The sequence below is a fragment of the Akebia trifoliata genome, chromosome 12 (genome assembly GCF_017979445.1).
Source record: "Akebia trifoliata isolate Shusen 1 chromosome 12, ASM1797944v1, whole genome shotgun sequence".
Taxonomy (NCBI): domain Eukaryota; kingdom Viridiplantae; phylum Streptophyta; class Magnoliopsida; order Ranunculales; family Lardizabalaceae; genus Akebia; species Akebia trifoliata.
Window position 1 is genome coordinate 11,048,342 of NC_141386.1, and position 21,220 is coordinate 11,069,561.

Here is a 21,220-nt window from a genome sequence, read left to right on the forward strand (position 1 = left end):
CCGATAATAAAATCGAGTGAATTCAATTTCTAAATTAATCTACTCGATGGGATCTACGTTTTATTAATAGGTGCCTAGACCTAATTTTGACTAGAATGTTCTGTCAAAACGTTTTAACATTGTTGTCCCAATCTTCTTTCAGCAACAATTTCAGATTAATCCGAACTTGCATCGATGATATCCAAAGCTTCCGATAATGAAATTGAGTGAATTTAGGTTCTAAATTAATCTACTCGATGAGATCTACGTTTTATTAATAGATGCCCCGACTTAATTCTCACTAGAATGTTCTGTAAAAATATTTTAACATTGCTATCCCAACCTTCATTCAACAATAATTCCAGATTTACAGATTGGTATTCTAGAACCTTATGAGATGTTTCGACGCCATTGTTGAGGTTATTAAAATCCAAATTAGAAATCTCGAAATCGCCATTAACGAGGAAGAGAGAGAGAAGCGTCTCTCTTTGCTGTCCATTTTCAACACACATATGGAGAAGAAGATAGAAAGAGAAAAAAAACATTTTCACTATCGGAGTACCATGCTTCAGTACTGTTTTTTTTTTTATAGAAAAATATTCTTCTCATCCCAACCACCATCATTCCATCATTTTCTTATTAATCTTTGAAATCTTGAATTATTTAGGATCATCACAAGTGACCCTTGATTGGGTCATAGAGCAAATAAACAAGCTAGAATACATAAAAATCGAACATATGATGTACAATCAAACCAAACTAATTAAACAAATAAACAAAAAAATAAAGACAATCAAAACTTGGTTGATTTGGCAATGCTCCCATACATGGGGTTTTTCAAGTTTAATTTTCAATAATCCTTAGTGGAGTCTCCACTGAAAGCGCCCTCGATCCGCGGCGTGCGCGGATCTGCTTTTGACTTTTGAGATTTGGGAGTTGCCACCTAGTTATTACGGTCTAGGAACTGAGCATTGACTCTAAAAAGATAAATAACACTAATCTACAAAAGAAACTACGGGTCCGGGGATCACGTTACGGGGTTGGAAGGTGTTAGCCACCAACCCTGCCCGGCAAATGTTGGTCTCTACTATTTCCCAAGAAGACTACATTGCTACTATTTCCCAAAAAGTGGGGGTATGGATGTTGGGTAAGGAGTTAGGGCTGCAAAATTAGGGTTTAGGGGAGGTTAGGGAAGCTTTTTGACCTATTTTTCTTAGGGTTTATTTTGACCTAAGAAAATAGGTTGTAAAGGTCCCTATTTATAGATTTTTTAGGTGTTTTTTAGATAGAGTTAATGTTTAATTATAATTCTTTTAGATAGAGTTAGTGTTTAATTAGAATTATTTTACATAGAATTTGTGTTTGATTATAATTCTATTAGATAGAGTTAGTGTTTAATTAGAATTCTTTTAGGGTTAGTTTTAGAGTTTAATTATGTTTCTTTTAGGTAGTTTTAGAGTTTAAATAGAATTCTATTAGGGTTTTGACTTAAGTCTCACTTGATTGACTTAAGTCTTACTTGATTGGCTTTAATTTTAGGATTTTGACTTAAGTCTTACTTGATTAAATTTAATTTTAATTAGGATTTTACTTTATATTAATTAATATTTTAATTATTAATTATAAAATTACCATTTTACCCTCGGAGAGGACTTTTTTCGTTTGAGTCGTTTTTCAATGTTCCAAGATGTTTTGGAATCGATTTTTCGTAAGGAATTCAATGGGGATATTGGTTTGTGTCATTTATAAAATTTTTTGTGCGAAATGGTAATGAACCTTATGAGAGGCATTTTCGTAATTTTATCCAATTTTGTGAAAATTGGTGAAATAGTTTATTTGGTTTCGATTTGTTGTTTCATGTGTTTGAAATGATTTTTCTAAGAGTAATGTATGCCCTAGGGATATTTTGAGATTAGGGGTATTTTGGTAATTTTATCATTTTTTAGTAATTTTTATCGTAAAGCTTCTTTTTGTCTGCAAAATGATGATTTCTATGTTTTTAGAGTTATATTTTCCTAGCGTAGCGTGGTTTCTACAGTTTTATTAGTTTGAGATACCTCATCCGAATTTTTGAAACATCACTGGTAATAAAATATAGTATTGGAATAATCATCCATTATTGGGAATTGTTGCAATCGGATTGACAAGTTGATTAATCAGGCGATAGCAAAAATGGGGTGCCTACACCTGGTAGGATAGGCTGTGCTTAGTGTTGTGTTGCCCTCTAACCAGACTAATGAGGTCTCTACTCTTACCTGCCCTGCTTGCTAGGCAGTACCTTATTAACTAGTCTATGTTAGGTACCCCCTGGCCGGCCTGGACACGTGTGTGGCTAAGATTGATGCGCAATTATTTCCCTTTACAACTACCCCTCTCGAAATGGTGTAAGACCTTTTCTTCTCCTCGAGATGCAATGTCGCTCTTTTACTAGTTATTCAGGCCCTTCATAATTGCTCCTGTTGTTTACGAATCGATGCATTAAATGTAACGTCGTTTCGAATCTCTATTAATGGATTAGATGGATTCCTTTTCATTTGTAACAGCCCACGTGTCCCCTAGCCTCCTTGCACTGACCCCAATTTTCGACGCTTCGGCTAGACTCAAGTTGTCCTCTCAGGCGTATGTGCACCTGTGCCTTTCCTTATAAATAGAGAACTTAGTGCTTTTTCTGTCTTCTATCATGCTAAAACTATGCATATTTATTTCCGTGTTTTTCTGTGAAAACTCTCGTTCCTTTTCTCATTTTTCTTTGCAACAACAGTTACCCCTCCGCTTCGAGGTAATCTCTTCCTCTTTCTATCTGTCTGCTTTCTTTTCTACAGTTGGCTTTTCCATGGCTGTCACTACATCCCAACTCTGACGAAGCCTATACATTTCTGCTTTGGCACATCTCCGGATTGGCAGTGACTTTGATATCCCCAATGATTGCTGGTCGGGGGAAATCTTTGCCTACATCGGCCAAATCAAAGCTAGTATTAGTTTTCCTTTCTCTGCCTTCTTGAGAGAGGTATTGAGTAAAATAAACCAATCCCCAAGACAGAGGTCAGGGAACTTCTACCGTCTAGTGGAGGCTATAGAGAAGATGGGTATTACCCCCAATGACTTCCTCTCCCGGTACAACCTGAAGGTGATTCCCAACCGGTCGGGATTTTTCTTGCTGTCCTCCAAGAGTGCAATAGTAGCTCTAACCCCCTCTCTCCAAAGTTTTGATAAAAGGTGGCATAAATTACCCCTCTTCCTTTCTGGAGACAGGTAATTTTTCCATGGCACCCCCTGTAAAGGATTCAGAGTCCCCCATAACTTCCAAGGTAATGTTGTCTTGGGGCTGATAACTCACATTTTGTTTTGAACTTTATCCATCCACTGTCTGCTCTTTTTGACGCTTTTTCTTGTTACTTCACAATTTTTTTTTACTTTGGCAGCTACGGAGACTAGGAAGATATTACACAGAGCATTCGAAGGCTGAAGGTTAGAACTAGTGGAGTTTCGAACTAGGGCTGCTGAGAAGGCGGTTGTGGACGATCTACTAGGTGTCATTCTTCAACCACCTTCACGACGAGCTTCACTTGGCCGGGTTGGTCGTACTGAGGAGGGTTGTGATCCACCTTCGTCAACTCCATGACGAAGGGATCCCAGTCATCCTGCTCTTCCCTCCAACGTACAAGGCTCAACTCAAACTTCTAAGGTTCTGCCCGAGTCCTCCGACGTCATGAACATCAACCTCTCGGAGTTCCCTTTTTTAGCTGCTACTAGGGCTGCTCCGCCTCCTGTCCCAGCTAAGGTGATGAGGAAGAAAAGAAGCTACTCTTCTCGTGGCACCAACTTTTCTAGGGAGGCCAGGCCATCTGGAAAGCTTGCTACCCTTACTTCTGTTTTTGCATTTTCTTTTCCTGTGGTCACTGCCGAGGGGTTTTTTACCCATGTTCTGTCCTCTACCTTAGTTCGAATTGTAGTTGCTACTACTAGTATTGTTGCTATTTCTACAGTCATTTTTTGAGAAAACTCAAGCAGAGGCTAGGCAGAGTTTTGCCACCGCCAGGGAGGATAGCCTTGTTCTTCCTTTTCGATAGTGGAAAAGACGCCGCCTGGTCAGGAAAGGTATGAGAAGCCCTTTCTCCCTTGAGGGGTCGAAGGATGAAGGCCTCTCGCTACACAAGATCCCTCTAGAGGAGGCTGCAATTACTTGGATGGGCCGTGGGGCCTATCTCCAAGACGGGAACGAAGGAAACCTATTTCGTCTCCCCTAATACGTCCACAATAATGGTTACGGGATTAAGGACCCCGTAACCGCTACTTCCCTACTTTCCCATTCCATTTCTCTTATGGATTGGGACGTTGTTGACCGGGCTAATACTGACTTGGGCATTAGTCATTTCGTCCACGGCCTTTATCAGGTAACTTCTGCTCTTACTGCCCTACTCAATTATTTTCTAATATCTCTGTGCTAACGGTTTGCTCTTTCTTCGTAAGCGCACGTATACGGAACCGTGGCCTTCCTGAAGTGGCATGAGGTTGAAAACCGAGCAACTATCATGGCCAAAGAGCAGGATGAGAAAGTAACTGTGCTCTAGGCTGAGTTGGCCTCTTCTAGCCAATTTTTCAGGAGGTTAGAGAGGAGATGGAGGCTAGCCTGGCCCAATTCTCCAGGCCAACCTAGATTTGGAATCATCCAATAAGCGGCTGACTGAACTTTAGGGACTTCTTCAACTGGAGTTGGCCAACTAGAATGAGAGAGTGCAATGGAGAGATGCGGAACTAGTAGCACTCTAGGACAAGGTTCGGCAGCAAGAACTAGAGTTGACCTCCCTAAGAACAAGTGTTGATTCAATTAGGGAGAGGATGAAGCTGAAACAAGGAAGTTACTGGGGCAGCTGCAGTCCTGATATTCTCAGCTGATGGATAAGTTTTCTGCTAAGGCTTATCATGAAGACTTCGAGGTTGCTCGGCTCCAATATTAGGACGAAGAAGAGGATATGGATGGTGAGGTGGACCTGGATGATGCTCCCGAAGTATCCCTTACCCAGGATCCTCCTTCGACTGGGCACTTTGGGCGCACTCCTCCCTTCTAGTTGGACGAGGAAAAAAATACCTCTACTATCCTTATTTGAGCCCCTGGGGATCTTATAAAGGCTGGTGCTATCTTAGACTTGAACTTTGCTCAAGCAGCGGGTTTCTCAACCGTGCCTGTCGATCCACCCCCCCGTCCAACCGTCTGTCCCTGTTGTTGTCGAGTACCAAGACGGAGATGTTGATCCCCCTAACAATGTTAATGAAGCAGACCCTTTTGCTACTCCTATTTGCACTACTCGGCCTTCCACTGAAGGATAACTTGTTCTCTATTGCTGTAATTGTGTTTCTTGCGCTTATCCTTTCCTCTAGGATTTTTTTTACTTTCTCCTTAACTATTAATGAAAAAAATTTCTTTTTACACATACTGCTACCTTCTAGAATCTCTTTCTACTGACTACATTGCTTGCATATGTGTTGTTTAGAACAACCCCTATGCATACTAAAAGTGCTAACTGGTCAGATACTTATGTGCTGCTAACTGCTCTACACGTTGCTCACTACTCTACACGCTGCTCACTGCTTAATCATACTTTTTGTTTGAGTACTTATACTACTAACTGTTCTTGCATGCTGTTAATTGCGCAATTATACTTTCTTTCAACTTTACTTCCCCTTAGGTTCTACCTAAAGTAGGTACAACTTTTGGTAGAACCTTGTAAGAGGTTCTTGAGCCACTGCCCTTGATGAAAGCTTTGTCTCTGGTTAAGTGCAACACCGTTCGGGCTGAGCTACCTGTACAAATGGTAATTTGAGTTATTGTCCCTGAAGAGGGCTCCAACTCTGATCATATACTTTGAACACATTCAGACTGCACTAACTGTGCCATTGACTGCCTGAGTCACTGCTCTTGAAGAAGGCTCTGACTCTACCCTACTCTGAGCCGTAACACAATCTATATTGAGCTGACTGCTTAAACGGCATTCTGAGTCACTGTCCTTAAAGAAGGCTCTGACTGTTTTCATACTCTGCACTGCAACAAAATCTGAGTTGTACTGTCAGTACAATCAACTATCTGAGTCATTGTCTTTCAAGAAATCTCTAGCTCTGCTCATACTCTGAAGATAATTCAAATTGCACTAACTGTGCCATTAGCTGCCTGGGTCACTATCCTTGAAGAAGGCTCTGACTCTACTCAAACTTTGAACCGTAACACAATCTACACTGAGCTTATTGCATTCCAAGGTCTTTGACCATTGATAGTGAGTAAGTAATATATTACCATTTGGCCCACTTTTGCCATCCTGTAGGGCCCTTCCCAATTTGCTCCTAACCTACCAGTATTTGGCTTCTTCGTATTCTGGAATACTTGCCTCAACACTAGATTGCCTTCCTAAAATTGGTGAGGGTGAACCCTTTTACTGAAGTAGTTTTGTAGCTTCCTGTGGTAATGTTTTAGTCTGACTAGTGCTACATCTTGCTTTTCTTATAACAAGTCCAGTTTTGCAGCTAGTTGTGGGTTATTTCTCCCAGACTACACTATCTTGGTTCTCATCGTGGGAAAGCTATTCTCTGTGGGGATTACTACTTCTACCCCATAAGCCATGGCATGTGGGGACATTCCCATGGATGTTTTGACAGTCATTCTGTAGACATACAGGACCCCATGTAGTTCTGAAGTCCACCTACCATTGGTTTTCCCTAATCTTTCCTTCAAAATATCTAGTAGCACCTTGTTTGTGGTGTCAGCTTGCTCATTACCATGGGGATAGTGGGGTGTAGAGAACACTTGTTTTATCTCATACTTGCTGCAAAATTCTCTTATCTGTTCTCTTGTAAACTACCTTCCATTGTCAGAAACTATGGTGCGAGGCAAACCGAATCTGCAAATAATATTCTCGTAGAGGAACTTCTGGACTTCTTATTGTCGGATCCTGGCCAAATGGAGTGTTTCTGCCCATTTAGTGAAGTAATCGGTTGCCACTAGCAGGAAAGTAAGATTTGCTGAAGCCTTGGGCAACGGGCCTACTAACTCAATCCTCCACTGAGCGAATGGCCAAGGGCTGATTAGGGAGTGAAGCTACACCTCTAGTTGCCTAATTATCTTTCCATGCCTCTGGTAGCTATCACAATGCTTGATGTACAAGGTTGCATCTTTCTGCAAGTAAGGCCAAAAGTACCCTTGGGTGAACACCTTATGCGCTAGAGTTCTCCCCCAGAATGGTTCCCAAAGTTACCCTCATGGATCTTTCTTAGCACTTCTTTTGCTTCTACTAGAACCAAGTAGCGTAAGCACTCCTACAGATTTTCTGTACAAAGTCCCATCTAGAACCTTGTACCTCTTTACTCTATTTTTGACTCGCCTAGCATCTTTTGGGTCGTTGGACAGCTCCCCATTCTGTAAGTAGGCCAAGATCGGGTTTATCCACCCTTGATCCACTTTAACTACCATTAAATTGGGCAACCCAAACTCGTCTATGGAAGGGTTCTCCTGGTAGCTCAATGGTAGCTCCCTCTTGTTCTGCCCAACCAATATCGAAGCGATGTAAGCCAGGGCATCTGCATGCCTGTTACCAGCTCTTGGTAGATGCTCAACCTTGATGTCTCCTGTTCGATGCATAGTCGCTCTAATTTTCTCAAGATAGAGCTGCATCCGAGGATCTCGGGCCTCTAATGTCCCCTTTATATGGTTGACCACTAGCTGCAAGTCACTATAGATCGTGGACTCTGTTACCCCCAATCCTGCCAAGGATTTAAGGCCGGGTATCATTGCCTCATATTTTGCCTTATTATTTGAGGCCTTGAATCTTAGGGTCACCACCGCCTTCTCTATCCTCGATCGACCTGGTGTGATTAGCACTATTCCGATTCTTGACCCCTCGAAGTTGGATGAACCATCCACATAAGCTTTCCACCCTGATTCGCATGGTGGTTCTTGCTCATCCTCTACTTGTTGCAACCCTTCTATCAATAATTTGACTTTCTCTTCTATTGAGAAGTCTGTCAAGAAGCTAACTACTGCTTGGCTTTTCACCTAGACTAGAGACTTATACTCGAGGTCGAACTTTGCTAACTAAATTTCAAGATAAATAGAGCCCCCCTAACATCAACATAGAGCCCCCCTTATGCTTAGGAAAACCCTTTCGAACACATAAAATAACAAAGTGAAACCAAATAAATCATTTTACCAATTTTCAGCAAATTTGACAAAATTATGAAAATACTCCTCATAAGGTTCACAATTCTTTCATGCCAAAAAATTTGTAAATGACACAAACCCATAATCCCACTGAATTCCTTACGAAAAACCGATTCCAAAACATTCTACAACATCGAAAAATGATAGATTTCCTCGAGCGCATTAACGGGTTTACTAATAATCTAGCTTCAATGATAAATTTCCTTCCTAAATGAGAAGATAATGGTTGGGCTCAACCTTTAATCGAAAAAGCAAAGGTCATTGACCTCTGAACAAAAAATTCCAAAGAAATTCAAATAGAAATCATTCTGTCCTTATAGGAACACTGATGAGACTATCGTTGTTCTTCTTACCGGAGTTAATAATAATCTTACTTTTACCTTACTTGTGGGACAAGTAGGGGATCGAACCCAAGAGAAAGGAGGAATAGAGTTAAGCTAAGAAGATAAAATTCAAATCAACTAAAAGGAATTAAAAGTGTTTTTCTTTGTATTTTTGAACTTATAAGAAAATGTAAAATTACTAAAAAATAAACTAAAGTAAATGAAATTAAAAGTAAGTAAACTTATGAAATTAAAACACCATTGGAGGTGGATCTACCTAGAACATGTTGATGAGTAATTTCTAGCTTCTAGCCTTTTTATAACTCAATCGTAAGGGCTTGGTGTTAGCTCCTTAGATCGAAAAGTTTTGTAAATGAAATGAAATAAGGGAACATAAACAAAGTAGAATTCTTTGAAAACTTCTTAATACCAACTATCTAGTTTAAGCATACTTTATCTTGATCTAATCTAAGCATAAAATATCTATATTAAGAATAAAAGGTGCAAGATACTTAAAGAGAACTTATAAGCATTTTAAATAAAAGAAAGGCATGAAATTAGAAATAACACAAGAACTTACTCTAAGCTTTTTCACTCTCCAATGGAGGGGAACTTAGCCTAATGTCATTACAAGAGAGGGAAGATAAGAAATGAAATAACTTTTCTTCATTTCATGGAGACACTTACAACTTCTTCTTCTTCTACTTCTTACATGACTATTTAGCCAAAAGAAAATAACTAGAAAATAAAAATACAAAAAATAAGAGAATAGGCTAAGAGCCTTAGATTAAAGGAGTCTTGGATAAGAAAATCAAGTGGGGCCCTTTCTCTAGAGTTTGAGGCTTTATATATAGAGAAACATGTGTGTAGAAGAGTCTAAATGTAGCCTCCACTTTTCTTTGCACAAAAAGACAAAGAAGAGAATATGAGTTAAGGATTAGGGCATTCCAAAGTGGGCCCAAATGCTTTTGCCTTGAGATTTTGATTCTAAATAGTTGATTTTCTTCACAAGAAACACATGTAATTAGATTTATCTAGTAAATAAATTTATTTATATATATTTAAGCCTAATTAACATGCAACATGGTATTTTGAGGCTTATCATGATTATTACCTTAATATGAAAAAATAGGTTCAAAAATAAAGATAAATATCCAAAAAATGTGTGTATAATTGAGTGTTTGGAGACACTCATCACACCCCCAAAATTACCTTTTTCTAGTGCCTAGAAAATAAAACTGCCACTTTCGCAGGCTCCTCGACTACATTTAACGAATGCAGCAAGTCCTTGAACTACTGGATTACCCCTAATGGACGAGTTTGACTCGTGAGGGTTTGCAGAAAATATACCCACAAAATTTTGAAAACAACTTTGAAGTAAAAATAGTCAAAATCAAAACTTATATTGAAAAGCACAAGTCTATTTTTTTTTTGTTTTTTTGGTTTTATCAATCAATTGGAAGTACTGCTTGGTATAGAGTCCCAACCTTTATTTCTCTACAACAAAACTTAGACTTAAATTGACCTTTGAGCGATAGTGGTTCTAACTCAGAAATTTAAGAGATTCGATTTCCTAGAATGAGTTTCAACCTTCCAACTACCCAAGAATAACGGGAGTAACTTAAGGTTTAATTCTAAACTTAGCATCTTGTCTGGGTAGTAAGAAGTGTGGATATTCACTTTAATACCTCTAAGGGACCTTATCTGTGATATTCCAGTAAACTCACATTTTTACACTTGATGGCATTCACCCTACTAAAACTTTACATAAACTTTTGGATCTTTGATTTTTTTTTTTTGAAATATATATATTTTTTTCTATTACTTCTTCACTTTTTTTCTAAGAAAAGTAGGCAGCCCTTTTCAAGGTACCCAGTCTAATTCAATGGTTGCTGTATAAGGTGTATACAACCCAGTTCTATTTTTCTTCTAATCAACCAATCAATTGAATAAGGAAGTCAAAGTTCATCAAACCTAGTTTTTCCTTAAACTCTAGGTAGAAAGAAGGTAACAAGCTCTCTTAATACAATTTAGACTCTTGGTAACCTTATTAGAAGTGACTATAAACCAAAAGATAACTTTGCTTTAACTTTTACCTAAGAGAAACACAAATGGGGACTCCAGATCATAGCTTCCAATGAAAGATTGACTAAATATTTTTGACCAAGTGCTTAAAGATACAAGCTACGATTTTGAGCAAAATACAACAAAGTCACCAACTAATTTTTTATTTTTATTTTTTTTAAATGAAAAAAGAAAATAATAAGTGGAAATCTGACCCATACACCCCCAAACTTAAATATTATATTATCCTCAATATTTCAACAAATACATGCAAAGGTAAATTTGAAATTGACAAAATGAAATGAAGTGGGTTAGATAGCACCTGAGAAAGACCCTACAGTCTTGTTAATATTTAACACAATGTCCCCTGAAACGTGTGGGTTGCCTCCAAAAATGTTAAGTTTAACGTCTATAGCTAGACGAAAACAGAGTTAATTTTGATAGACGGGGTCATCGAGGAGAAGAACTTTCTCATGCGGAACATACTCGAGAAAAGGTTTGAGACGTTGGCTATTCACTTTGAAAGTGGATCCATCCTTAGGATTAAAGACTTCAACAGCATCATGGGGGTAGACTGTTTGGATAATATATGGGCCAGTCTATCGAGACTTAAGTTTTTCTGGAAAAAGGTGGAGTCTGTTATCATACAACAAAACTCTTTGATTAGGAATGAAATTCCTCCTAAAAATGTGCCTATCATGAAAGAATTTGGTACGTTTTTTATACCTTTTGGCACAATCATACGAGTCATTTCTAATCTCTTCTAACTCATCTAGTTGTAACTTTCGCTTCTCACTGGCTTTATTAAAATCAAAGTTGAGGCGCTTGATCGCGCAATATGCACGATGCTCGAGTTCTACAAAGAGATGACAGGCCTTACCAAAAACTAACCGGTAATGAGACATCCCTATGGGTGTATTGAAAGCAGTCCTATAGGTCTAGAGTGAATCACTCAATCTCAAAGACCAATCTTTCCTTGAAGAATTGACTATTTTTTCTAAGATAATCTTTATTTCCCTGTTAGAAATCTCTACTTGCCCACTTGTTTGTGAGTGGTAAGGTGTGGCAACCTTATGCGTTATGAGGTATTTCTTTATAAACGCAGCAAAGATCTTGTTGCAAAAATGCGAACCACCATCACTTATGATTACTCGCGGAGTACCGAATCTTGAAAAAATCGTCTCTTGATGAATTTTATTACAACCTTGTGATCGTTAGTTCTACATGCTACAGTTTCGACCCATTTTAACACATAATCAACGACAACTAGGATATATTGGTAACCCTGGGAGATAGGAAATGGTCCCATGAAGTCTATACCCCATACGTCAAAAATTTTGATGATCAGGATAGGATTTTGAGGCATTTCATTTCTCTTCAAGATTTTTCCTAATCTGTGACATCTATCACAAGATTTGCTAAACTGCTGGGCATCACGAAAAATACTAGGCCAGAAAAAACCGCATTGTAAGATTTTCATAGAGGTCTTCTTACCACTGAAGTGCCCTCCGCAGGCATGATTATGGCAAAACTCTAGGATATTGACTTGCTCACAGGTTGGAATACAACGTCTAATGATTTGATTGGGAGAATACTTAAATAAGTATGGCTCATCCCAGAAATACCATTTTGTTTTTGACAGAAGATGGAGTTTCTCTTGGCTAGTCATTTTGACTGGGAATTGACCTGTAACTAGGTAGTTGACAATGTCCGCATACCATGGACCGTTGGCTTGAGAGATTTCTATAAGTTGCTCATCGAGAAAGGATTCAGAGATGGGTAAGGACTTCTCAGATGGCTTGTTAACTATCCTAGACAAGTGATCATCTATGACATTTTTTACCCCCATTTTGTCTTGAATCTCGAGCTCAAACTCTTGTAGCAGTAGAATCCAATGGATTAACCTTGCTTTAGCATCTTTCTTTGATAGAAGGTACTTCAATGCTGCGTGGTCTGTGTAGATCACAACTTTAGATCCTATGAGATAGGGGCAGAATTTTTCAACGACATAGATCACTAGTAGCATTTCCTTCTTTGTTGTAGAGTAGTTAAGTTGAGCATCGTTAAGGGTTTAACTAACATATTGGATAACATGAGGTTGTTTTTTGATTCGTTGACCCAAAACAGTGCCTATTGCATAATCCGAAGCGTCGCACATAACTTCGAATGGAATGCTCCAGTTTGGAGGTTGAATAATAAGTGCCGAGGTTAACTCGGATTTGAACTTGTTGAACGCAGAAAGACATGACTCTGAAAAGTTGAAAAGAACATCCTTTTCCAATAGCTCACATAAAGGCTTCGAGATTTTCCCGAAATCTTTAATGAATCTACGATAGAAACCCGCATGGCCTAAGAATGACCTAATTTCTTTAACCGTTTTAGGAGGTGGTAATTTTTCGATTAGACCTACCTTCGCCTTATCTACCTCTATCCCCTTAGCAGAAATAATATGCCCTAGCACAATCCCCGATGTTATCATGAAATGACATTTTTTCTAATTAAGGACTAGATTGACCTCTTTGCAACGTACAAGGACCAAAGTCAAGTAATGGAGACATTCCTCAAAACTTGGTTCAAAAACTGAAAAATCGTCCATGAACACTTCGAGATATCTTTCTAGCATGTCGGAGAATACACTCATCATACACCGTTGAAAAGTAGCAGGTGCATTGCACAATCCAAAAGGCATGCGACGATACGCAAAAGTTCCAAAGGGACAGGTGAAAATTATTTTCTCTTGATCGATTGGAGCAACATGTATCTAGTTGTACCCGGAATAATCATCTAAGAAGCAATAGTAAGAATGTCCTGCTAGACGCTCTAACATTTGATCAATGAAAGGTAAGGGGAAATGATCCTTAGGAGTCATCGAGTTGAGTTTCCTATAATCGATACACACTCTCCATCCATTTTGGACTCGAGTAGGGATTAATTCGTTGTCTTGGTTCACTACCACAGTGATACCAGATTTCTTAGGAACTACTTGTATAGGACTCACCCAACGACTATCAGAGATAGGATAGATAATACCCGCATCTAGCAATTTTATACTTCCATCCGAACCACGTCTTTCATGACAGGATTTAGCCTTCTCTAAGGTTCTAAAAAAGACTTAGCGAAATCCTCTAAACGAATATAGTGCATCACTACAGATGGACTAATTCCCTTGATGTCAGCTATGCTCCAACTAATAACTTCTTGATATTCTCTTAATACTCCTAACAATTGTCCCTCTTGAACTTCATTGAGGTAAAAGGAAATGATCATGGGCAAGGTTTGATTCTTGCCAAGAAATGCATATCTCAAGGTCTCTGGAAGCGACTTGACTTCTAATTTTGGAGGCTCGACATGAGAAGGAACAAGATTAGATATGCGCACTGGAAAACTTTCAACTATTGCCTGCCACCTCACAGATCTAAGAGTGGAATGGATTCAAACAAAGCATTGACTTCGCTTATAGACTCTTCTACGTCCAAGTCAAGGCCAAAGTAAGCCAAACATTTCGTTAGGGGATCAAAGTGCTCTAACTCTTTATACGTTTGATTGACTAGAGTATTTATCATGTTTACTTCCTCCATACCATCATTTACATCAATTCCTTAGAAATTGTGGAAGACGTTCAGTTTCACTTTCATATCCCCAAATGCTAAAGTCATAATCTCATTTCTACAACGAATGACTGCGTCAGATGTGGCTAAGAATGGACGTCCTAAGATGATAGGAATATGACTGTTCGAATTGATGACTGGCTCTGTGTCTAAGACAACAAAGTCAACAGGGAAATAAAAATATTTGACTTTAACAATCACGTCCTCAACTATACCCTTTGAAATTTTTATGGACCTATCGCCTAGACTCAACGTGATATCGGTGGGTTTCAAAACCCCCAAACCTAATTGTTTATAAATCGAATATGGTAAAAGGTTCACACTTGCCCCTAAGTCTAAGAGACATTTTTCGAGCACTTGATTTCCAATATGAATGGAAATTGTCGGACATCCAGGATTCTTAAATTTTGGTGCAATCGTTTGTTGGATGAGCGACGAAGCTTGGGTTGCCATGATGGCTTCCGAGGAAACGGTGTTTTCCTTTTAGCTGTGGTTAAATCCTTTAGGAATTTCGCATAAGAAGGTATCTGCTTAATGGCATCTAGGAATGGGATATTGATATGCACATTTTGGAAGACTTCTAAGACACCCTCAAATTGCTTACTTTTTTTAGAATCTCTAAGGCGATGGGGAAATAGAGCTTTTAAAATTGGCATAATGATGGGAGGATTCTCCAAATCTTTCTTCTTCTCTTTTGGAGACTCTATAACTTCTTTTTGAACTTTGTCCTTCTCTAGGACTTTTTCTCCCTTGTCAATAGGTTGGACTTTGTTGTTCACCTTCTGTCCCGAACGCAAGGTGTGGATAGCCTGGACTGAGTCTTGTGGATCTCCAGAATGACTTCCTACTTCGTATTGACCTTTTGATCCGTTTGGAATTAAATGTTGACCTCTAGGGTTAGGGATAGTCTAACTAGGAAATTGACCTCTCTCTCCCACTCAAGGAGAAAGCTAACCCAACTGAACTTCCATCTTAGCTATGGATTGCGCAATGACCTGGTTGATCTGAGTTTGATTTTGATGGGTTTGCTATTGAGTTTGGATGAACTGTTGTTGTTGCCTCATCAACTCGGCAATCATAGATTCTAAGGACGACTGTTGTTGGGTAGACAGTTGGTAATTGGTCATGGGATCTGGTATGATGGCTCTGCAATCTATAGATTGTTGGGGCTGATAAGGGACTTGAGGAACAATGGCTTGGTTTGTGGAAGAACCAGATTGCCTAGGAAAACTCCTATTGTAACCTGACGGACCACTAGATTGAATAGGTTCGTTCTGTCTGTACGAGAAATTACGATGGAACCTATTATCTAGGTGATACGTTTGGCTAAAAGAGTTCGGAGTTGGCTTCCTAAAAGTACTATAGCCATTAATTGTATTTGTTTGTTAAGCTTTGATTTGAGGCAAGGTGGGACAACACTCAACAGTCACTTGCAAAATTTTATTAGGGTCTAGGTGAGGTTTGGATGCTGAGATGGTAAAGGCATCTAACTTCTTCATGAGATTGTTCATCCCACTCACTAGACTAGACATAACATTTTTGAGATCAGGGTCTGCCTTCATCTCATACATGCTTGTCCTTCTAACTGGATCATCTCTATCAAACTCTTCTTGGTTAGTGCTCCAATTTTGAGTACTCTCGGCTAACTCTATGAGGAAATCGTATGCTTGGTTGGGAGTCTGATTCATGAATTGACCTTTATGCATTGACTCGACTAAGGTACGTTGATTCATTGTTAATCCTCTATAAAAACTTTACACCAACTGTGTTTTGTCAATGTCATGGTGTGGGCACTTGACCAATAAATCATTGAATCTTTCCCAAGTTTGGGAAAATTCATCACAAGGATGGGCTCTAAAATTTCTAGTAGAGTCCTTCATTTTCTCAGTTTTGGCCACGAGGTAGAATTTGGCCATAAATTTCTTGGATAGAACATCCCAGGTGGATATGGAATTGGGTGTTAGGGAGTTCAACCATGTAGCTGCATGCTCTTCCAGGGATAACGGGAATAAAATAAGCTTGATACTCTCCTTATTTAGATTCTAATTTTTAAAAGTTTGACGTATAGTCAAGAATCAATTAAGGTGAGTGTAAGGTTGTTCACGTTCTAAACCGTAGAACTTAAGGAGCATATTGATGGTGGTAGCCCTAATTTCAAACTGAGGTGCATTGTTCAATGGTAAAACAATGCATGTAGGAGGAGATGCGGAAACTAGAGCGAAGAGCTCATTGAGAGTTCGCTCTCAATTATCCATCATAACCACTGATGGTGTTTTGCGTATCCTACTAATGGTACGTTCGATCTCAGGATCAAATAGTTCTAACACGATGTTTTGTGAACGTCTACCAAGCATACAAATCACACAGTCGATCAAACAATCACGAAAAGAAAAGACTGGACCTAGATAGGTTGCCTAAAGCTAGATAGCTCCTAACTGGGTAGAAATAACACAACTAGCCTTCCAACTCGATTCTATGTAGTCAAGTTTGAATCATTCGGATCTCCAGATCGGAGGTGGCGCACAATGCATAAGCAAGGACACTCTTAAGTCACCTTCCTTTCTTAAATAGACTGAGTCTATCCCCTCAAAGGGCAAGATCTTACTAGATACAAATGATGACCAAGAAGCGCAATTGGCACAACTTGAAGCGGAATTTCTCCTATTGAGCTCGTAGGCCCTATAGTCAAGTCTAATTGATTTTAATTAATTTGATTGGATGACTAGTGAGTTGATTATCCTAATTAGAGCAAGAAATTGGTAATGACTTCCAATCCTTATCTTATCATGTCATCCCTAGGAGAGGGGTGCTCTTTACTACTTAATTAACTATTCTAAGTGTGTGCAAATTGGAAAAATAACATACAAAGGCAAGGAGTAACCCACTAGCAAAGAGAGGCGTGGGTGTTTCGAGATTACCTATCGTGCTAGACTAGGTGAAGACGGTTTGAGTCGACTTAGGCCACCAACTCCAATTTTGGTATGCGAACCTAAAGTCGTGACGGTACTGTCCACTCGTCATCCTTCCTTAGTCTATTACAATCCAAGCCTTCTTGGATAATTAAAAAAATTACAAAGAATCTTATACAACTGTTTCTAAAATAGAAAAATAAACATAACTAAAGATTCAAGGAATTTGAAAGAAAAGAAGAAAAAAAAATGTTCACCTACAAGAAGTAAAACAGAAATATTAGCAGAAATAATAGTAAACGGACTCAAAAACAGAATCTGACTTACCACAATCTTGCTAACTTTGTCACATTTTATTAAAAATTTCACTCTACCCCAAATCGATATATTATAATAGATAATCGAAGATTGGAGCAGAAAGTTACAGTCAATTTAAGTTCAGCTATCTAGGGTGAAAAAGAAAACGGGAATGACTTTTTTTTTCAATGTTTTTTCTTCTTCCTTCTCTCTTAAAACCTCAAGAACACTTGAACTTATAGAGAGAAATCAAAAGAAAAAAATAAAATAAAATAAAAATGAAAGAAATGAATTTTAAATTAAAACTTACCACTAATACCTTTACCTTTCCCCGGCAGTGGCGTCAAAATTCTGATGAGACTATCTTTGTTCTTCTCACTGGAGTTAATAATAATCTTACTTTTACCTTACTTATGGGGTAAGTAGGAGATCGAATCCAAGAGAAAAGAGGAATAGAGTTAAGCTAAGAAGATAAAATTCAAATTAACTAAAAGGAATTAAAACTATTTTTCTTTGTATTTTTGAACTTATAAGAAAATGTAAAATTACTAGAAAATAAACTAAAGTAAATGAAATTAAAAGCAAATAAACTTATGAAATTAAAACATCATTGAAGGTGGATCTCCTTAGGACATGTTGATGAGCAATTCTTAGTTTCTAGCCTTTTTATAATTCAATCGTAAGGGCTTGGTGTTAGCCCATTAGATCGGAAAATTTTACAAATGAAATGAAATAAGAGAACATAAACAAAGTAAAATTCTTTGAAAACTTCCTACTACCAATTATCTAGTTTAAGCATACTTTATCTTGATTTAATCTAAGCATAAAGTATCTATATTAAGAATAAAAGGTGCAAGAAACTTAAAGAGAACTCATAAGCATTTTAAATAAAAGAAATGTATGAAATTAGAAATAACACAAGAACTTGCTCTAGGCTTTTCCACTTTCCAATGGAGGGGAACTTAGCCTAATGTCATTGCAAGAGAGGGAAGATAAGAGATGAAATAACTTTTCTTCATTTCGTGGAGAAACTTACAATTACTTCTTCTTCTACTTCTTACAAGACTATTTAGCCAAAAGAAAATAACTAGAAAATGAAGTTACAAAAAATAAGAGAATAGGCTAAGAGCTTAGATTAAAGGAGTCTTGGATAAGAGAACCAAGATGGGGCCCTTTCTCTAGAGTTTGAGGCTCTATTTATAGAGAAAAATGTGTGTAGAAGAGTCTAAAAGTAGCCTCCACTTTTCTTTGCACAAAAAGACAAAAGAGGAGAATATGAGTTAAGGATTAGGGCATTCCAAAGTGGGCCGAAATGCTTTTGTCTTGAGATTTTGATTCCAAATTGTTGATTTTCTGCATAAGAAATACACGTAATTAGATTTATCTAGTAAATAAATTTATTTATATATATTTAAGCCTAATTAACATGCAACATTGTGTTTTGGGACTTATCATGATTATTACCTTAATATGGAAAAATAGGTATAAAAATCAAGATAAATATCCAAAAAATGTGTGTATACTTGAGTGTTTGGAGACACTCATAAAACACGAGGGGATAGTAAATTTACTCAGAAATTTGAAAAGACTGGTTTGCGTGATCCTATGAGGATATGTTATGTACAAGCTTGGGTGTTGTTTAACACGGAATAGATACTCGTCTATATTGATGGAATCAAAGAAGATGTTAGAAAATCTTTTAGAGTTATCCTTACTACAGCTCGAGTTGCAAAGTTCATATTATCAGTCGATATAGGGGTACCTTTTGAGCTGATCTCTGATAATGGTCATTACTCCGTGTTAAGAGTTCAAGATACGACATCATCTCCCTACTGTTCTCAGATTAATGGAGCAGTTGAAGCAAGTAACCAATAAGAATCTCAAAATAATTATCGTGAAAATGTGCCAATCACACCAGAATTGGTCAGAGAAGCTATCATTCACACTTTGAGTGTATCGTACTTCAATACAATTTTTCATATGGAAGTAATCTTATCAGTTGAAATAGAAATCCCGTATCTCAAGGTCTTGATGGAAAGTCAATTGTTAAAAGAAGACTAGGTCTGTCATGGGTACGAAGAACTAAACTTAATTGAAGAAAAACAACTTAGAGTTCTATACCACGTGCAAACTTATCAAAGAAAAGTCAACGTTTGACAAGAAAATTAAAGTTTATCACCTACAAGTCAGGGATTTAACCATCAGACCTCACAAAAAAATTGAGCACCCCTCATCGACCATAGGAAAAAGTCTGAACCTAAATGGAGAGATTCATTCATCAGTAAAGGAAACATTGCCTTGGAAAGCTTAAAATTGAGCACCCATCATCGACTATAGGAAGAAGTCTGAACCCAATTAGAGAGATTAATTCATTAAGAAAATACTGTTTAGAAAAGCCCTCAGATTTCAAGATCATGATGGAATCAAACTATCAGAACCAACCAACCTTGACCAGATCAAGCGGTACTACATTTAAGGAGGCCACCTTCGGTCGAATCAATTTCCTGTTACCCAGTTTAATATCTCATTTCTTAGCCCTTTGCAGTCTTTTTTGAAAAAAAAAACAAGCCGTTTTCTTTCTCAGCCCGATCACCCAACCTAGGAGAGGGAAAATCTGAACTACGTTTTGGTCTGATCCCAAAAGTCTGGGGTACGTAGGCAACCTGAGAAGTTATTTCAGGCCCGACCACATCAAAATAAAAAAATATATATATTTCCCTACACAAAAAAAAATTAAAAATAAATAAATAAATAAATAATATGGTCAAAGTGGGGAAGAAAATTCAAAGAAAAAGAAAAAATACCATACAAGGGGCATTTGGGTTTTTGAGTCTTAGAATTCCTTTTCCTTCTATACCCAGTCCTAAGCCTACCTATAAAAGTCCTCCTAAGTACTATGTGAAAAAGTCAAGGAAGGTAGCAAAACATGACCAGATAGTAACTCTAAAAGTTCAAAAGAAAAAAAGAATAAAGCCTGCTACGTTGAAAACTTGAAAAGGTAACTTAGACAAAAATTAAGGCAAGCTCGCAAGGTTGAAAATTCGAAAGGACGACTTTGGCAACAATCAGAGCAAGAGAAGAATTTAACCTCGCTAGATTGAAAACCTGAAAAGGCAATCTACGCAAAAGCTAGAGCACACTCGCTAGATTGAAAACCTGAAAGGGCAATCTAGGCAAAAGTTAGAACAACAAAGAAAAATAGAAAAAAAATCTCCAGAGAGTTAAAAAGCTAAGAGCGGTTCGAGCTGAAACATCAGAAGTCCGAATAATCAAGTTCAATACTTAACTTAAACTAAGCACAGACTCAGAAGTCACAAGTATCATGTCTACGATCAATCTAAAAATTTTTACTTCCCTAAGTGAACCAACGGAGAAAAGAGTGAATTCTATGATGAGTCTCAAAAGGAAATATTTTATTCTCTTAAGCCTAATTCAAAATCTTCAATAAAAAATTGAAATTAAAAGTTGAATCTTTATTGCGCTTGTGGTAATCAAATATTTCAAACCTTCATACAAGGGAAATTTTCTTTCTTCTCTGATATGTAGTTTCCCCCTTATACTAGGGGTATTACTTATTTTTTTACAAGATATGTTTAATACAATGTTTCCTATCAAATTAGGTGTATTTTATTTTTAAGGTTGATCAATGTTAATCTTAAAAGATAATGGGAACCCCTAATTTAAGGTTACCCTCTTGATAGCATTTTTTTGAAAACCCTTGAGGTTAAAATGAAGTTAAAATTCATAAAATTTTGAAAAACCTTGAGATTCAAACAGAAGCGTTTCTAATCTTACATTTGATTGTGCCCAAAGATTAACTCATACCCTTTCACC

General features: G+C 37.8%; 1 protein-coding gene across 1 annotated transcript; it reads right to left on the bottom strand.

Annotated features, from left to right (window-relative positions):
• Positions 1–7,225: 7,225 nt before the first annotated feature.
• On the bottom strand, positions 7,226–7,756 carry LOC147388887 (uncharacterized). The gene has a single exon (XM_086419669.1). The coding sequence runs from the start codon at positions 7,754–7,756 to the stop codon at positions 7,226–7,228; it is 531 nt and encodes a 176-aa protein (XP_086275795.1).
• Between the last annotated feature and the right edge of the window lie 13,464 nt (positions 7,757–21,220).